Here is a 17,793-nt window from a genome sequence, read left to right as displayed (position 1 = left end):
TGTCCGTCCCACAGGGAGGAGGTCACATGCTGATACTTGTAGTCGGTTCCCTCTTTCCAACCCACTCTCCCTCTACCCTCCCTGTATCGCCCCTCACACCCCTGGTCCTGAAGGTATCATCCGTCCTGGATTCCCTGTGCCTCCAGCTCCCATCTGCACCAGTGTACATTGTCGCAGTCCAGCAGCAGCAAGGTCCGGGGGTCCCTCGAGGGGGGTCATGGCGTGGGCGAGTAGGAGACAGAAACCACACGACTCAAAGGTTGCAGGTGACTGTTCCAATTTTATTCATGCAAAGCTTCAACTTATATATTCTTTTTCTTGGCTTAAAGCTTATGGTCTGAGGTCATACATCAGGAAATGCTCAGGCCACAAGACCATGACAGGTTACATAAATCACATCATGATTCTTGGTTAAAAATTAGTACATCATGAAACTAAAACTTTCTCAACTACAAGGGTGATAGGCATAAAACTTCTAACAGTAACGGAGCACACTTCATCCAACTAGGGTGCATTGTTCTAACTATGAAATCAATAAAGCATTAATAATTTCATTATCAAAAATTACTTGACAGGCTTTGGCTATTCTTTCTGTTCTTTCTTAGGATGTTCCTCTAGGGCTTTCATTTCTTGTTCTTACTTTTCCACTAAGTTCCCATAAATTAAACTCCCCAAAGTCTTTCTGTACCGAGGTATGAGTTGCCTCACCATAGGTAGCTTTGCTTCGGTGGACTTCAAGTTACATCACAATAGGTAACTTTGCTTCAGTAGACTTCAAACATCATGGAAGCCCTCTTCTTGCTAACTGTTCCATAAAACTTGAACTACTAAAAGGAACTTGTACACCTTCTTTGTTAGCTATTCTTATGCCATTCTTATTACAAGCCCCCGTATAAGGTAAATCAGGGCCAGGAACTCTATTTCTCTTTGGGTTATTTCCTGGAGGGGGGTGCCGTATTCTACCCCCTATGCGGTAACCAAGATAAGGAAAGGGAAAAACCGTGGGAAGAGGATGATAAACTTTTTTAGGGTCTCGCACAAACGAGCCTCTGGGATTTCCGTGGGTTTCGTTTGCAATAGCTCAGCCTGCTCAAGATCTAACATAAATCCCTTAAGGGGGGTTTCTGGCCTCCAGTTTCTAGTTTTATTATACAATACACTTTGCACGCAGTCAGGACATGGATCTTTCAAACCCATAGGAAGGAGAGTAACCTCAACTTCTGGGGAATATTCCTCAGTTGACATCAGTTTCCCACAAGGGGAAGTGATCAAAATTATCTAGAACCAGAGAGCAGCTACAATTATCAAGAATACCAGGCCAATAATTTCAAAGGGTTCATGGAAGAGACCTTCCTTGGTGGAGCCTTCTTTGAATGCTCCTCCTCCATGTGCTGACTTTGTCAAGGCCCATGGTTGGAAGTGATCTCGGCAGTACATCCTCTGGTCTAGCCAGACTTGCAAGGTAGAATTTGGATCATGATAGTGGGGGGGGGGGCATTTAGGAAATAGAGGAAAGCTGTATTCTTCATCCATACTACATTGCACCCTGACTGACTCATCTCCTCCCCTAGACCCCTCTCCAAGGGGATCTCCAGTGGCCGATAAATGGGCTTTGGGTCTCCACTCTGCACTTCCCCCTTCATTCATTATGGTGTGATTTTCTTGTTCTGATGATGCCTTATACCTGATCCCTTTGTCACCTCGTGATCGCACAAGCTGGTGTGGTTCCTCCATGTGGGCTTTGTTGTTTCTGAGCTAGATGGCCGCTTGTTTACCATCAGTCTTTTAAGACCCCAGACGCTATCTCTTTTGATAGCCGGGCACCATCACCTTCCTTCACATTTGCTATGCACCCATTTGTCCTCAGTGATCGTACCATGGAGGTGTGCACCCAATGGTATGATTTTTTTGTTCTTTGATGGCTGATAACTGATCCCTTCGGAACCACGTGATCACACAGGCTGGTGTGTTCTTCCATGTGGGTTTTGTTGCCTCTGAGCTAGATGGCTGCTTGTTTATCTTCAAGCCTTTAAGATTCCAGACGCTGTATCTTTTGATAGCTGGGCACCATCAGCTTTTTTCACCACATGTGCTCATTCACCTGCTTTGTCTTCAGTGGTTGTGTCCAGAGGGTGAGCATCATAGAATGCCAGTTTAAAGAAGAAAGTATTCATGCATTGAGGGAGTACTTGAGTAGAGGTCCAATGTCCTTCCACCACCTGAATATGAAACCTATAAATATTGGCACATAGATCTATTTCCCCATCCTCATATGTGTATTTGCATATGTACATGTTTTTGTCTAGACCTCTATAAATGCCCATTGCCTCCAAGCTCTTTCCTCTGTTTCCCTTGACTTTCCTCCTGTCCCACTATCATGCTCCGTCCCCACCTGGGTTTCAGCAATACCTCTTCATTACATTACCCTTGATCATTCCCTACCAGGCCTTCCACACCCACGTCACCACCAATTTGGATCACTTGTTGTTCCCTTGTCCCTGGGTTTGTTAACATCACTTCCTTACTCCCCCACCCCGACCTTCCCTTATCCCATTTCCCCACCGGAACTGTCAGTACTGTTGTTTTTCCTCCAGATTGTTCATCCAGCCTATCTTTCTTAGACAGACCTGCAGAGATAATAACATGCACAAAAACAAGACAGAGCCAAACCAAGCAAAAAAAGACAACAAAACAACAAATGACGGACAAAGAACAAAACAAAACACAACAAGAAAGAAAAGCTTGTAGTTAGTTCAAGGATCATTTGTTGGCCTTTAAGAGTGTTTTCCAGTTCAATCTGTTGGGGCACCACACCCTGGCCCCAAACTCCACCATCAGCATTCCCTGGGGACCTTGCTGCTCCATTCCCTTACTGTTCCGCTGCACTCCCCCAGTGCTTTGCCTTGGATCAGGTCGGGCGAAATTCCCACACTGAGTCTCCGGTGCTGTCCCCCACAGGGCCCTGGGTCAGTGAGGGACATCATTCCTCATAGTGGGGCTGGCCATGTGGTCCTCTCTGTGGACTGGCTGCTCTAATTGGGGTCATCATCCTCAAGGTCTGGTGGGCCAGGATGTGCTCCACTCTCCTACTCCCCCTTCATCTGCTCCTGTGTGTTCCGATCAGATATGTCCCTCTCCCAGTGCTGCAGTTTAATGCCGTCCTTTGAAATAAATTCTTCTGGGGGAGGGGCAGGCATCCACTTAGTATTTGGTACTGCGGCCAGACCCCTAGACCTCTCCACTGGTTCCCTACTCCACGCTGGAATGTTACATTCATACCTTGGGGCACTGTGTTGAAGTCCAGTCCCTTCTTCTCTGTGGAGATATAAACAATATCCTCCCCTTGGGTGAGTTAGTGCCCCATGCCCCGTTACCTATTCCTTCCCTTTTTTTCCATCCTTTTTTTCCCTTTCCCCACCCCCTCCCCAATTGTCTACCATGTGCATCCCTGGATTTGATCTGGTCCCTGCCATACTACACGGTCCTCACCACAAGAATGTTTGTATACAGTAGCTTTTTCCCTATACCCCTTTTGCATTTTTTTAAAATGCTTACCTCAGTGGGCTCATGTTGTACTTGTCCTTTTGCGCCTGACTTACTTTGCTTTGCATGATTTCCTCCAGTTTTTCCCATGCTGCCATGTGTTTCATACGTTCACCACTGGTTTTTAGTGATGTGTATTACTCCATTGTATGTACATACCAGTTTTTTAATCCAATTGTCAGTTGATGGAGATTTGGGTTGCTTCCAACTCCTTGCAATTGTGAACTGTGCCGCAATGAACATTGGAGCACAGATGTCTGGCCTTGGTTTGTTTCTTGCCTCTTCTGGGTATATACCCAGTAGGGGGCGTTGCTTAGTCATATGGTAACTCGATTTCCATCTGTTTTAGATATCCCCAGATCTATTTCCATAGTGGTCATACAGACTTCCAAGTCCACCAACAGTGGATGAGAATTCCTGTCTCCCCACAGCCCCTCCAACACTTGTTGCTTTCTGGTTTTTTGAATTTGGCTACCTTTGAGGGTGTTAGGTGGTACATCATTGTTGTTTTAATTTTCAGTTCTCTTATGGCTAAAGATCAGGAACATTTTCTCATATGTTTGTTGTCCATTCGGATTTCTTCGCCTGTGAAACTTCTGTTCAAGTCCTTTGCCCACCTTTCAAGTGGGCCATTAGTTTTTTTCTTTTTGGAAGCTAGCAGAGTATTGTAGATTTTAGTAATAAGACCTATGTCTGATGTGTCATTGCTAAAGATGTTTTCCCAGTCCGTGGACTCTCTTATTACTCTCTTGGTGAATTCTTTCGATGTACACAGGTGTTTTATCCTCAGTATATCCCATTTGTGAATTTGTGCCTCCATTGTGTTTGTGTCCTTCCCTATTTCTGATAGCCTGTGTATTCCCTGTGCCAAAGTTCTCAAGTTGGTCCCAATTCCCTCATTGATGGCCCTAATAGTTTGGGGTTTAACTTCAAGGTCTGTGATCCACCTTGAGTTTATTCTTGTGCATGGAGTGAGATAAGGGTCTTGCTTCCCTTTTTTGCGGGTAAATATCCATTTGTTCTAGCACCACTAGTTAAAGAGGGCATCTGCTTCCCATTTGCTATTTTGGGGGCCCTTATCTAAGATCAGTTGTCTGTATGCTGATGATTTTATTTCTGGGTTTTCAGTTCTTTTCCATTGGTCAGTATCTGTCTTTGTACCAATACCATGCAGTTTTGAGAACTGTGGCTGTATAGTATGTGCTAAAGTCAGGTAAAGCAAGCCCTCCTACTGTGTCCTTCTTCTTGAGGAGTTCTCTGCTAATTCTGGGCTTCTTCCCGCTCCATATGAAGTTGGTAATCAGTTTTTCCATTTCTTTGAAGAAAGATGAGGGTTATTGTATTGGGATTGCTTTAAACTTATATAGTGCCTTTGGCAGAACTGACATCTTGACTATATTGAGTCTTCCAATCCACGAGCATGGGATATTCTTCCATTTGTTGAGGTCACTCTTGATTTCTTGTAACATTGTTCTGTAGTTTTCCCCGTATAGATCTTTTGTTCTTTTAGTCAGGTATATCCCTAGATATTTCCATTTGTATTTGCCTATTATGAAGGGTACCACCTTCTTGATCTCCTCTTCTGTGGTCTTATCCGTTGTGTATAACAGTCCGATGGACTTCTGTTTGTTGATCTTGTATCCTGCCACTCTGCCAAACTCCTCTATTGCTTCCAATACTCCCCGTGTGGAACTTTTGGTATTTTCCTTATATAAAATCATATCAGCTGCAAATAATGATAGTTTGACCTCTTCCTTCCCCAGACGAATACCTTTGATGTCTCTTCTTTGCCTTATGCTGTTAGCTAAAACCTCCAGCATGATATTAAATAAGAGTGGGGACAAGGGGCATCCTTGTCTGGTCCCCTTTTTCAGTGGGATTATGTTAGTTTTTTCTCCATTGGCTACCACGTTGGCTGTTGGTTTTTCATATATAGCTTGTATTGTCTTGAGGAACTACTTCTCAAGTGTCTTAAACAGGAATTGGTGTTGGATGTTGTTGAATGTTTTTTCTGCATCTATTGATATTATCATGTTGTTCTTATAGTTTTTCATGTCAATGTTATGAATAATACTAACGGTCTTTAGTATGTTGAACCACCCTGGTGTGAATCCCACTTGGTCATGGTGAATTATTTGTTTTATATATTTTGTATTCTGTTGGCTAGTATTTTGTTAAGGATATTTGCATCAATGTTCATTAGGGATATTGGTCTGTAGTTCTTGATTCTTGTGGGATCCTTGCCCGGTTTGGGTATCAGAGTTACACTAGTTTCATAGAAGGAGTTCGGGAGTTTGCCCTCTTTTTCTATGTTCTGGAAGAGTTTGTGTAGGATTGGTGTTAGTTTTTCACTTAGTGTTTGGTAGAAATCTCCAGTGAAGCCATCTGGTCCAAGGGATTTTTTGTTTGTAATCCCTTGGTAGCCTTTTCTATTTCTTCTATTGCTGTGGGTCTGTTGAGATTCTTGATGTCCACCGAGGATCGTCTAGGGAGGGATTGTTTTTCCAAGAATTTGTCATTGTCTTCCAAATTGTTAAATTCATTGGAGTGCAATCCTTCATAGTACTGTGTACCTGTCCTTTTTATTTCATTAGGGTCTGTTGTAATGACCCCTCTTTCATCCCTTATTCTTGCTATTGAAATTTGTTCCCGCCTTTCTTTGGTTAGGTTTGCCAGTGGTCTATTAATTCTGTTTATCCTTTCAAAGAACCAACTTTTAGCAGTATTAATTTTTTCCCATAGTTTTCTAATTTTTATAATTTTTCTTTTGCTATTAGTAGGATTCTCCTGCTGACTCTGCTCTAGTTGTAAATTTTGTGCCAGCATATCAATCATGAGCCTCTCTTCTTTTCTCAGGCGTACATGCATTGCTATGAAACTTCTTTTGATGGCTCCCTTTGCTGTGTCCAATAAGTTTTGGTGTGTCGTGTGCTCATTCTCATTGGTTTCTAGAAATTTCCTGATTTCATCTCTCATCTGCGCCAGTACACACTCGTTTTGCATCCTCCAATATTCTTCTTTTCTTTGTCTTCCTTTTGTTGATTTCCAGCCTTATGGCACAGTGGTCAGACAGAGAGATCTATATTATTTCAATATGCTTAAATTTATGTAGATTTGCCTTATGCTCCAGCATGTGGTCTATCTTCGAATGTGTGCCATGTGGAATCGAAAATACTGTGAGTTTATTTTATTCTGATGTTTATTTTATCAGATCAAATGGTCTAATTGTGATGTTTAGCTCTCTAGCCTCCTTGTTGAGTTTCTTTTCCTGTGATCTATCTTTCTCAGAGAGTGGTGTGTTGAAGTCACCCACTATAATTGTCGAGTCTGTGATTTCTTTTTTAATCTTTTAGAGTGTTTGGTTGACGTATTCAGCATGTCTCCCATTCAGAGAATATATGTTTACAATGCTTATTGGTTCTTCACCTACCATTCCCTTGAGCATTAGATAGTGTCTATCCTTATCTCTTTTTATGGTTTGCACTTTGAGGTCAATTTTATCTGAGATTAGGATTGCAACCCCTGCTTTTTTTAAATTTCTGTTTGCTTGGTATGACTTTCTCCAGCCTTTGTTTCTCAGCCTATTTTTGTCTGCAGCCTTGAGATGTGTCTCCTGTAGGCAGCAGATTGGTGGGTTGTGTTTTCTAAGGCAGTCTGCTAGTCTCAGTCTTTTAATGCCTGAGTTCTGCCCATTGATATTCAGTGTTATTATCTCTATCTGCGGACTCTGTAATGTCATCTTATACCTTTTGTGTTGGGAGTTTTCCTGTTTTCCTTTCTTATTAGTGTGTTTGTGTGTGTGTGTGTGTGTGAGTCTTGAATTCTTTCCATCCTTAAGCCAATGCTATTTTGGGGTCTGTTTTCTCTTTGCTGCCCTCTGGGTGAGGTTGTTCTATGTGGCGGTCTCTTATTTATGCTTGGTGAGTATTGTTCTTCTGCCCATACTGGGTCAGAAAGGATCTTTTGTAGGGCTGGGCTTCTTCTAATGTATTCTTTGAGTTTTTCCTTGTCTGGGAAGACTCTTACATCTCCATCTATCTTGATTGATAATTTGCCTGGGTAGAATATTCTTGGGCTTGAGTTGTTTTCCTTCAATTTTTGGAATATGTTACTCCACTTTCTTCTCTTCTTCCTAGTTTCTTCTTATAGATCTGAGCATATTCTTATGTGGGAACCTTTATATGTGATTGCTTGGTTTTTCCCTAGCTGCTCTCATGAATTTTTCCTTTTCCACAAAGTTGGATAGTTTAACTATTATGTGCCTTGGTGACTTCTTCTTATGATTCAGTCTAGCTGGTGTTCTTTCAGTCTCCTGAATGGCTGCCTCGTTTTCCTTCATTAAGCTGGGGAAGTTTTCCTCCAAGAATTCTCTCGCTATTTTTGCAGATGACTTCTTTGTTGTGTCTTCCTCCAGAAAACCAATAATTCTAATGTTGTTCTGTTTCATAGTATCAGACATAGCTCTTAGGTTTTCTTCAGCTTCTCTGATGATCTTATTAGATTTTTGTTCACGTTTGTTAAAGTCTGCTTGGCTGTCCTCCAAGTCACTGATGCAGTTCTCTGATTCCTCCAGTTGATTCTCAAGGTCTGTGTTTCTGCTATTTGTTTTTGTCATCTCCTACCTAAGGTTTTGTATTTCCCTTTGGTGTATGGCCTTTAGCTCCTCTATCATTTCATCCTTTTTCTGTATTGTTTCCCTCATATCCTGTATGACTCCAAGCAGCATTCTGAAAATTTCTTTCTGTGGCAGCTCAATGTCTGCTTCTTCTGTGTTATGTTCAGGGCATCTTCTGCCATTGCCTTTTGTTTCTTCAGGTTTTTTGTTGTTGTTGAGGTCGTTGGGGCTGATGACTATTTGTGTTGTGTTGTTTTAGAGGAGCCAGGTGCCATTTTCCAGGGAGTTGAGCACTCGCTCTCTCTCGGAGACTTATAGGAATGCTTCTTCAAACAGCCTACAGCTAATTTTTCTATGGGATTAACCTACCACTTTATCCTCCTGTGGCTTCCCTATCAGGGGAGTACCCAGAAGGCTGGTGGCTTGCCTGCTTTGGTGCTGCATAGGTTGGGCAGAGGTTCCTGCAACAGCTTAGAATGCTGATGAGTGTTGGCTGAGCTGCCTATATGCCCCCAGGTACACAGGCAGGAATTCCCTGGTGAGAAGTTGGGCAGAGTATCCCCTGGAGAGAAAGCGAGGCTTTAGCCCTGGCTAGCTACATATGGTGGAGCTCACCTAGCTGGGTGTGGTACAGGTGTAAATGCCATAAGCCAAAGGGAGTGTTCTGGAGGTCCCAGTGGAGTGTGAGAGAACAGGAAGGAGACAAAGAGGAGGGAAAAAATTTAAAAGTCAAACTGTTTAGACTATGCAGGAATATAGGGAAGAGAGGGAAACTAGAGCAATTATGTTGCTGAGTCCCTCTCCCCACCCACGGAGCTGCAAGTGTTTAGTCCCTTCCTGGAGGCAGCTTGCCTCAGCTGAGTAGAGAGAAAACTGCTGAGCAGCCCTCAAAGACCATGGGGGGGGGGGACAGAGAGCAGAGATGTAAACAGAAACAACAATGTACCTGAATCCCAATCCCTGCAGGTGGAGCTACAAGGGCCCTGTCCCTGCCCTAAGGCAGGTGGGGGGGGGGGCAAACTGTGGCTGTGTTGAGACCAAAAACCCCTACACGCTCCAAATGGTCCAGGCTCTGGCAGAGACAGTGGCAGGGCCAAGGTCAAGCCCCAGCCCCTCAAAACCACATGGTCTGTGCCTTTTTATCTTTATGATGTTCGTTCTGTGTTCCAGCAGTGTTGAATTTCCCTCTAAGCAACTCTCCTGGGCTGGATTCTGTGGAGTCCCTCTAGTATGTGTCACTAGTCACCATCTTCCCAGAAGTCCCCAAGAAAGGTATATTTTAAGCATATAATTAGGTATTAGGGGTTAAGCCACATACTGATTTGTCCACAGTGGACATTTTTTAGATGAAAGTGGTGTCATTCAGTTGACCTTGAATCACAAGCTAAGATTTCCTCAGGCAAATTGGAACACATTGTACCTTAGAATTAGCTTTTCCTAAGTACTCTTCAAGGGTGACTTCCTAATTCCCTCGCGTGTAAATGAAGAAAATGCTGGTGATTCTAGAAACATGCCTTTTTAAATAGAAGGTTTGAAGCTCAGGGCTTAGCTCACTGGTCCAATCATCTATTTATTCATAGAAAAAAATAATTGCCTGCCATCATTTGAAACATTATTTTCCCCCTTGACGTTTCTGTTGCCTTATCTTTCCATTCAGTGATTCTATCAAGGTATTTTAGCGTTTTCTTTATAGTCACTCAGTCACTATACACTGTAATACTTTTTGCATTTTAGTTGCTTGATTTGTTTTTCTATTCTTAATCATTTCAGTTAGGCACCTGTCACTTTATGCCTTACGTAATATAATAGGAGAGGACTACAAAATTTGTAGAAAAATAGAATTAAAGAAAATGGCATTTTCCCACACATTCTTAGACACCCCTCATAGTTTTCTAGTATCTTCATTGCCTTCTAGGCTTTATCTATTTTAGTAATCCATGCAATAAACTACTAGATTAGTGTCCTGATTGTGTATCTGCAATAACTCTTGCAGTAAACAGTTATGGAAGTGCAAGAGTCAGACCCGTCTCCACACTCCATCTTTGGTTACTTGTTCGGACATGGATCCTTCCTCCCATGCCTTTTGGCATCTATGTTGAGCTTGGTAATTCGTTGCACTGGCCACAAAGAACTCACAGATACTATTCACGGTCAAAGGGGTTTCTTAGGGAAGTTAATAGGTTACCACAAGTCAGGATCAGCCAACAGTAAGGATACAGTCATTGGTCTCCTCAGCCAGCAGCCAAGTCTCTTTCTCTGGTTCTCAGGCTGTCAGTCTTCCAAGGTCCTTGGGTTTCATCTCTTTAGAGATGGCTCTTCCTTGTAGCCAGGGGGGTGGTAATAAAAACTGGCCAATCCCCTCTCTTAATGTTATACATGCCCAGTTTTCATAGTCCCACCTAATCATTTGATAGGCATCACTAATTCTTGAGTAGAAGAGAGATATTAAGGAATATCACTCAGCCATGCTCACGTTTTAAACTTGATGTGGTGGCATGCTAGTGAACCTAGGTAAATTAGGTATGCCAACTTCTGTGTGACGTTACAGACCCAGTTTGGTTCTTCTCCAGTGTCTTCTCTTGGAGTTGGACTTGATGTTATTGCTAGTTTTCTTTAGAATCCATTGGGAATGGGACCATTCTGCCTTTGTTTAATTGTTTAGGGATCTCTTGATTCTGCACATCTTGTGAGAAGATATTGCCCGGGTAGAAGCAGGTAGCCACACCCACATGATGGTAGAGAGAGAGAGAGAGCTATACAGAGTTCATTGTTAACTTTCTTTTCTCTCATAATGAATTTAGGGAAAAGGTTATAAGCCTATAAACAATTCTGATTTGAAGGATATAGTGTTATTCAACACCAACACCACCATCAAAATAGTGTTTTCTGTGTGCTAAGGTTTGGGCTTTTTTGATTCTTGAACAGAAATCACAACGAACCAATCTTCATAAATTTACTTATCACTGTTGGCGTGTGTTCTATTTTCAGCTTCAATAATTTAATATTGTTTAAATTGTGAAAAAGATTGTACTACTTTTAGGAAAGATTTAAAATTAAAAATAAAATCCAAAAGATCATTTTAATGCTGCCTCTAAAGTAGACCAGGGATATATATAAACTTAAGATACACAAATGAAATTTGAGCTCACACTTAATCAAAAGCCCTAATCTAAGAACAATTAATCCTTATGATGTGGTCCTATTATTTCCCATCACAAAGTGATCATGTGAGTGCTATATAGCAAAGTGTGGCAAAAAATCCGATGGTGCTTGGCTATCAGAAAGAATAGCATATGGGATCTGAGTTAGTTAGAAGTTTATTGTGCCAACCTGGCTGATAAACACATGTGGGGTTAATTGAAGGGCGGAGAGATAAATGGCTCTGTGAGCCTTGCCTTTTGAGTTCTTGGGTCTTTTATTTTCTGATGGCCAGACCAGGTTGCAGCTGCCTTAGCCAGGTTGCAGCTGCCTTAGCCAGTTCCCTGCTTTAGCTGGCAAGGCTCACTTCCTACAAGACATCCCAGAGGAGAAGCGACTTGGACCTACCTCGATGCAGCCCTGGGTGCTGGAGCAACCATGTGGAGACCCTTGCCAATGCTGAAATGCTTTCACGTTCATGGATTCAGCTTTCTTCCTGCAGTCAGCATCATTGCATGTGTTTTGTGAGATGGAGGAGGACTTTGTGGATTGGTGTCGGACATATGGGCTAATGTTGGACTTGTGGGCTTGGGCAGCAGTGGGTTGGGATATTTTCTTGATGTGCACTTAACCTTTATATAAAACTCTCTTCTTTCAATCCTGGGTTTCGGTTACCCCACCCCACCCCCCAAAAAAACAACCAAAAACCTCTTGTACATGAGTTTCTGTGGATTCGTTTCTCTAAAGTACCCAGACTAATACAGAATCATAAAGACTTGTGTTAAAACAAACAAACAACTAAGTGAGGTATCAGCTAAGTCTACATGGAGGGACCATACCAACCAATGTAATCAAAGGATTGTAAACAATAAAATCTAAGATAAGAGGAGGGAATTGTATTAGAACTTAAATTCTGAACACCCAGTTTGCAGAAGGCTACAGATGACTTTGCAAACCTGATAATCATTGAGAGTCCCCACTTGGAGACTATAAGAAACATACTTGCTGCATGGCATCGATGCTGGCTCAGAGTGACCCCTGTGGGTTTCCGAGACTGTAGCTGTTGGATCGGAATGAAAGCCTGCTCTCCTGAGGAACTGCTTGCAGTTTTGACCTGGTGACTATGCAGCTCACCATCCAGCTCATAACCATTGTGCCCCCAGGACTCCTCTGGACCATTCACTAGGGCTGTGAATAGCCGTGCCTTCAGACAGAGTGCGCTGAGAAGTGGATGACTGCAGAGTCCATGCGACTCAGTGACTCTGGAGGGTAGGACAGAACTGTGGATTTCTGACTGTCACTGTACAGGACTAGCAAGCCTCATCTTTCTCCTTTGGAGCAGATGGTGGTTTGGAACTGCTGAATTTGCTATTAACAGAAGATATCGTTTGGCTAAAATATAGCATATTATCATCTGTTTTCCCTTGTGACCCATTTTTAATTTGTCCCAGTTTCTAGTCTTTTGGATTGAGGTTTTTCTGTGTTTTATTTTGTTGTTGTTGTTGGGGTTTTTTGTATGATTGTGTAAAATCCAGGTGTCAATAGAGGCAGTAACTAGATTAATAATTCCTTAGGGTATGGTAGGGAAGTTTGGGGCTACTAATAGGTACAAGGATGAAGAAATTGCTCTAAACTTGATTGTAGTGGTGATTGCACAACTCTTTGTAATATTTTAAACCACTGAATTGTATTGTACCTAAATGATGTCAATAAAACATAAAAAACACACAGATATAAAAGAATATTCATGAAACTTTTTACTTCTTTGTTTTTCCTTTAGATTTGTGTTCGCTATTTTCAATCATGTAGTAGAGTTCATGTTTTGAAGCCAAAATATGTGTATTTCTTCGGTTATCCTTCATTAAAATACAGCCATCCACATCAGTTTCTGAAAACAACTGCTGGTATGTATTACCTCAAAATCACATACATAAAATTATAATTTTTCTAGGAATTGTTGTAAAGTATATCGAGGGGAAAAAGCTGACCCTTCACTTCTAGAGCAATCCTGTCCCTCACACTGCATCTGTACATTTCCCCTTCTCTCATTTCCTCGCCCTTTGCCCCCCACAAGGAACCCCGGTGGCACAGTGGGTTATGTGTTGACCTGCTCACTGCAAAGTTAGTTGTTCAAGCCCAGCAGCTGCTTTATGGGAGAGAGGTAAGTCTACTTGTTCTCAGAAAGATACAGTATCAGAAACCCTAGGAGAAGCCCTGCTACCCTTTCCTACAGGGTTGCTGTGAGTTGGAATCAACTCAGTGGCAAAAGGTTTGGTTTCCACAGACTTCTTAATAAAACTTGTGGCAAAAGGTTTGGTTTCCACAGACTTCTTAATAAAACTTGTGCCAACATTGAGATAGATTTTAGTCGAGGTAAATTCGTTGTTGACGTAATAAAAGTTGTATTCTCTTTCTACTCTGTTGTCGGATGAGGCCCTTGATTTGTCACACAAAGTTGTTGTGACAAAACCAGGATGAAATGCTCCTAAAGCGAAAATTCCACGACGTTTCCATTGAATGACCTTCTCCCCGACTACCAAGGGACCGCCTTCGAGACCGGTTATTTAACACAAGGCATTGTCCTTTCTAACCTCTCTAAAGAGCTTGAACCATAAAGTACCAGAGTTGGCAAAGGCACTGATTTTTCTTCTTCTAATGATCAGTTTTGAAATCTGATGATCTATTCAGAGCTCTACTAAAGAACCACTAAAAAACCTGCATTGTAGCACTTTTGGCTTGTGGAACCTTAGTCTGGGCTGGTATCAGAAAGTTCAATTCCAGGAACTCCTCCACCATTATCAATTTTCCCATCCGTAACCTTATCTTCTGTAAACCTGACCTTCACCACATTTAAAAAATTCTCTTTTCAAAAGTTGATCATTTCTCATTTCCTATAAATAATTAAGGCTTTTCATTCAGAAACCCCTAAATTTCTACTTCGGCTCTCTAAGCATTTATCATGAGCTTTGTGGTTTACCAACGCTAAGCTACTTGGATTTCTGGTCTACCAGTTGCTAGGTGTGTATCTTTGACAGATTTTTAAATTTCTGTCTCATCATCTGGAAAACAAGAGTCATCATTGGATAAGTATTGTGAGAATTCATTCAACAGCAATACTCGTTGATCGGCTAGTAGTAAGCATATGATCATCTACTAGTAAGTGTATGCTAAGACACTGCTATATATGCTTGGCATTTATCCGCAGACAAAGCAAAGATCTTTGTACTTTGAGAGGATTAAGTCCGTTACTTTTGCTCCCTCTGCTTTTCTTCAACTCTTTTTCCCCTTTATTTATTCTTTTTTTTCCTTGATTTATTCATAGGGTCCCCAATTGAAAATTTTAATAGTAATAAATGATGGTTTACACTTTGAAGGATTAATTATGCTATTTTTCCATCCATAAGATGGAATGGCTTCTTCCTAGGCTTAAGCATAGTTTGTAATTTCAGGTGTGAGAGTATTTGTTGGCAATATTTTGCATGTTTAATGGGATAATTTCTCATTTGCCTTTGAAGCTCTACGTGGACAGATTGTTCAGTTCAAGCTCTCAGACATTGGAGAAGGCATTAGAGAAGTAACTGTTAAAGAATGGTAAGTTAATTTGAGAAAGTAAATGTTGACGTAATCTGAAGCAGCAAAGTTGCAAACTATTTAAATTGAGCAACGTCTTGATGCAACTTCTTGGTGCTTAAAACAATAAAGTGAAAGTGCTTATTGTTGCCAGCATGCTAGAGACAGTTCTGTCTCAAGATACCCTCAAGATACCCTCCACTGCCCATTCCAGCTAAAAAAAAGAACAGTCTGAAAGCTGTTAGGTTGATAAAAGACCGTGTGCTTGAACATGTCATATGTATGGGAGGCTATAATTCCTTTCTGAATGGTTTCCGTACTCTCTCATAGCCTAGCTAGAATAAAAGTACATCTGACTCACCATTATCAGACACAATTTATCTATATTTTCTAAAAAAACTTAAAAATTGTTCACACCCCACCCCACCTTTAAAAAAAAAGACCTAGAATAATAAAGAGGCTTCAAGTAGTCATTCCTTTACCCCTGTCTTTCATCTTTTGGGAAATAAAAAGCATCTCTGGGTACTGTACCAATATTTAGAAGTTTGTAGAACGTAGCAATTAAGATAAAATTCTTTATAAAAATCTGATTCAGCTCTCTTAATATTTTTTCCTTGAAATTTTGTTATGATTGATTTTAAGGTAGAAGAGAAAATCCTATAAACATTACAGTAATATCTCTTAGCAGCCTTGCTGACTCAGTGGCAAAGCACTCAATTGCTAGCACTTTAAATCCACCAGCTGCTCTGCAGGAATAAAGACCAAGCAACCTGCTGTATTGAAGACTGCAGCTTCGGAAACTCTATGAAGCAGTTCTAGTCTTTCCCACAGGGCGACTATGAGCCAGAATCCAATCAAAGGCACACAACAACATCTCGAATGGCATTTCTTAATTATGGAATGGTCAATCAGAGGAACCTGATTTAGAGACCTGTTATTAGTCCTCTACCTCTACTTCTCAGTGTATAAAATGAGAAGTTTTGCCATCTCAGAGGGATTGTCTAAAGGATCATATCAATGTAATGCATAGAAAATGCCTTTAAAATCTACAAAGTGCTACATGCATTTAAGTTAATGATACTTTTCTGTGCCTAGACTATTCTTTCTAGGTTTTCAATTTTTTTTTAAGCATTTAATGTATTCCTTTTACTAGCTCTCTGGACCAATACCCTTAGTATGGGACTAAGATTCTTTCAAGAGGAAATAATTTCATTCTTTATGAAAATGTAATAGTTCTTTAAGTGAGAAATCTGTTGATTAAAGTTTTTCAGACATTCTTTAAAAAGTACTGAGAGTTGCATCTTGATTTCTGTGTATTATTTATCCAGCTTGATAACTGTAACTCTTAATTAATGTAGCTATATTGTTGCACTTGACTAAAGAAAAAAGGCAGAATTCGTGGCATAGAATGGAACCTGAGAATAAAAAACATTCCCGGAAGCATAACTTAATAAATGATAATGTGGTTATTTCATATAAAGCCATGAAAACTCACTCATTCTTAGAATTTAGGATTTATTTGCAATGAATGTTGATTTTGCTTGAAGAAATGTCTTTGAAATGTTTTAAAAGGCCTTTGACAAAGTTCTAAAGCAAATGTATATATACATATACAATCTTTTATGTTTTTATTGGAGTGTTTCATATAAAATTAATATAGTTACAGATAAGGTAGCTGCAAAAATTGCCTGGAGGTCACATCTGACCTCATTTGGCTGCACAAAGGAAGCTAATCCAGTTCCTGACCTGCTCAAGGCCGTTTGTCACCAGGCAGAGGTGGCAATCTACTCTGACACTAGGTCTTCCCACCCCACCCCCCACAGCACCCTGCCTCTGCAGGGTTCAATACGCCATGGCAATGGCCCCAAAACTCACAGATCACACTCATAATTTAGCAAGGTTGATGAGGAAAATTAACAGGAACAGTAAGGAGACAGTCATTGGTCCACAGCACCACCTCTCCTTAGCCAGCAGCAAGTCTCTGTGTAGTCCTCAGTCTCTCATGCCTCCATGAAGCCAAGAAGCCTGTCTGCCACGCGACCTCACAGTCACATGGTCTCGGCAGAAAGGCTTAGCTTCTCTGCTCTGTCTCCATGTGGCTTCTTTGCCCTGCCCCAAGGTCTCTGTGCGGTAGCCTCTGGTCCCTCTGATCTCAACCTCTGACACTTCAGGCATGGATCTTGAACATTGTCTGCTCGTGGTTCTGCTTGGTGGTCCCTAGATTCTCTTTCTGCTACTGAAATGCCTCATTGGTATACCTACCGATCCTTTCTTTCAGTGTTTGACACACCATATTCGCATGGTCCTACCCAGTCATTTGGTGGGAGTTGCAAAGACATGGATGGCAAGTAATTTTTCTTCACCATAGAAATCTACCATTTTGCCATTTCTTTTCTGTATTTTCCCCCTATCAGTGCCTCCGATGGCTCCCAGATCCTTCCACTTAGGGCTCTGTCATAAGCATCCAACTTGGTGGGGGAAGGAAAGTTCGGTATCCAGTGGCCTAATGAACTGTGAAAACTGAAGGCGCAGGGTGGCCAGGCCTTTGTAGGGTGTAGTCTCCTGCATGGGAGAGAGGCAGGACATTGCTTCCCCAGTGCTCAGAGTTCCATCATGTCCGCAGCAGAGGTAATGGAATCATGGGGGCTGGGAGTGTCCCCCAAACTCAGCAGTCAGGGGCCTCTGAGATCAGGTTGCCAGGGTAGTGCCACAGGAACAGTTCAGAGCAAGGGTTCCTGAGTGGGGCCAGGGCTGGGGGTAAGGCCCTGGGGGGGCTGCAATAGGGGTGGCCTTTGTCCAGGGTGAGTTGAGAAAAGTGGACGGTCGTGCTGTCCTCCGACAGTAACCGCTTGCGCATGGGCTCCCTTGCGCCCAGGCTCAGGGTCGCCCCTGAGGTGATTCGAAGGTCCCGCTGGGCCCGACCCAGA

The 17,793-nt window shown here is 41.9% G+C and overlaps 1 protein-coding gene across 1 annotated transcript in view; it reads left to right on the top strand.

Annotated features, from left to right (window-relative positions):
* The window catches only part of DBT (dihydrolipoamide branched chain transacylase E2), a 65,967-nt gene that overhangs the window by 7,291 nt on the left and 40,883 nt on the right, over positions 1 to 17,793 (top strand). The window contains exons 2-3 of the mRNA XM_075558817.1: positions 13,077 to 13,200; positions 14,812 to 14,887. Coding sequence (XP_075414932.1) covers positions 13,077 to 13,200; positions 14,812 to 14,887 — 200 coding nt within the window. The remainder of the gene's footprint in view (positions 1 to 13,076; positions 13,201 to 14,811; positions 14,888 to 17,793) is intronic.

The sequence above is a fragment of the Tenrec ecaudatus genome, chromosome 1 (genome assembly GCF_050624435.1).
Source record: "Tenrec ecaudatus isolate mTenEca1 chromosome 1, mTenEca1.hap1, whole genome shotgun sequence".
Lineage (NCBI taxonomy): Eukaryota > Metazoa > Chordata > Mammalia > Afrosoricida > Tenrecidae > Tenrec > Tenrec ecaudatus.
This window is presented reverse-complemented; position numbering and strand designations above follow the sequence as displayed.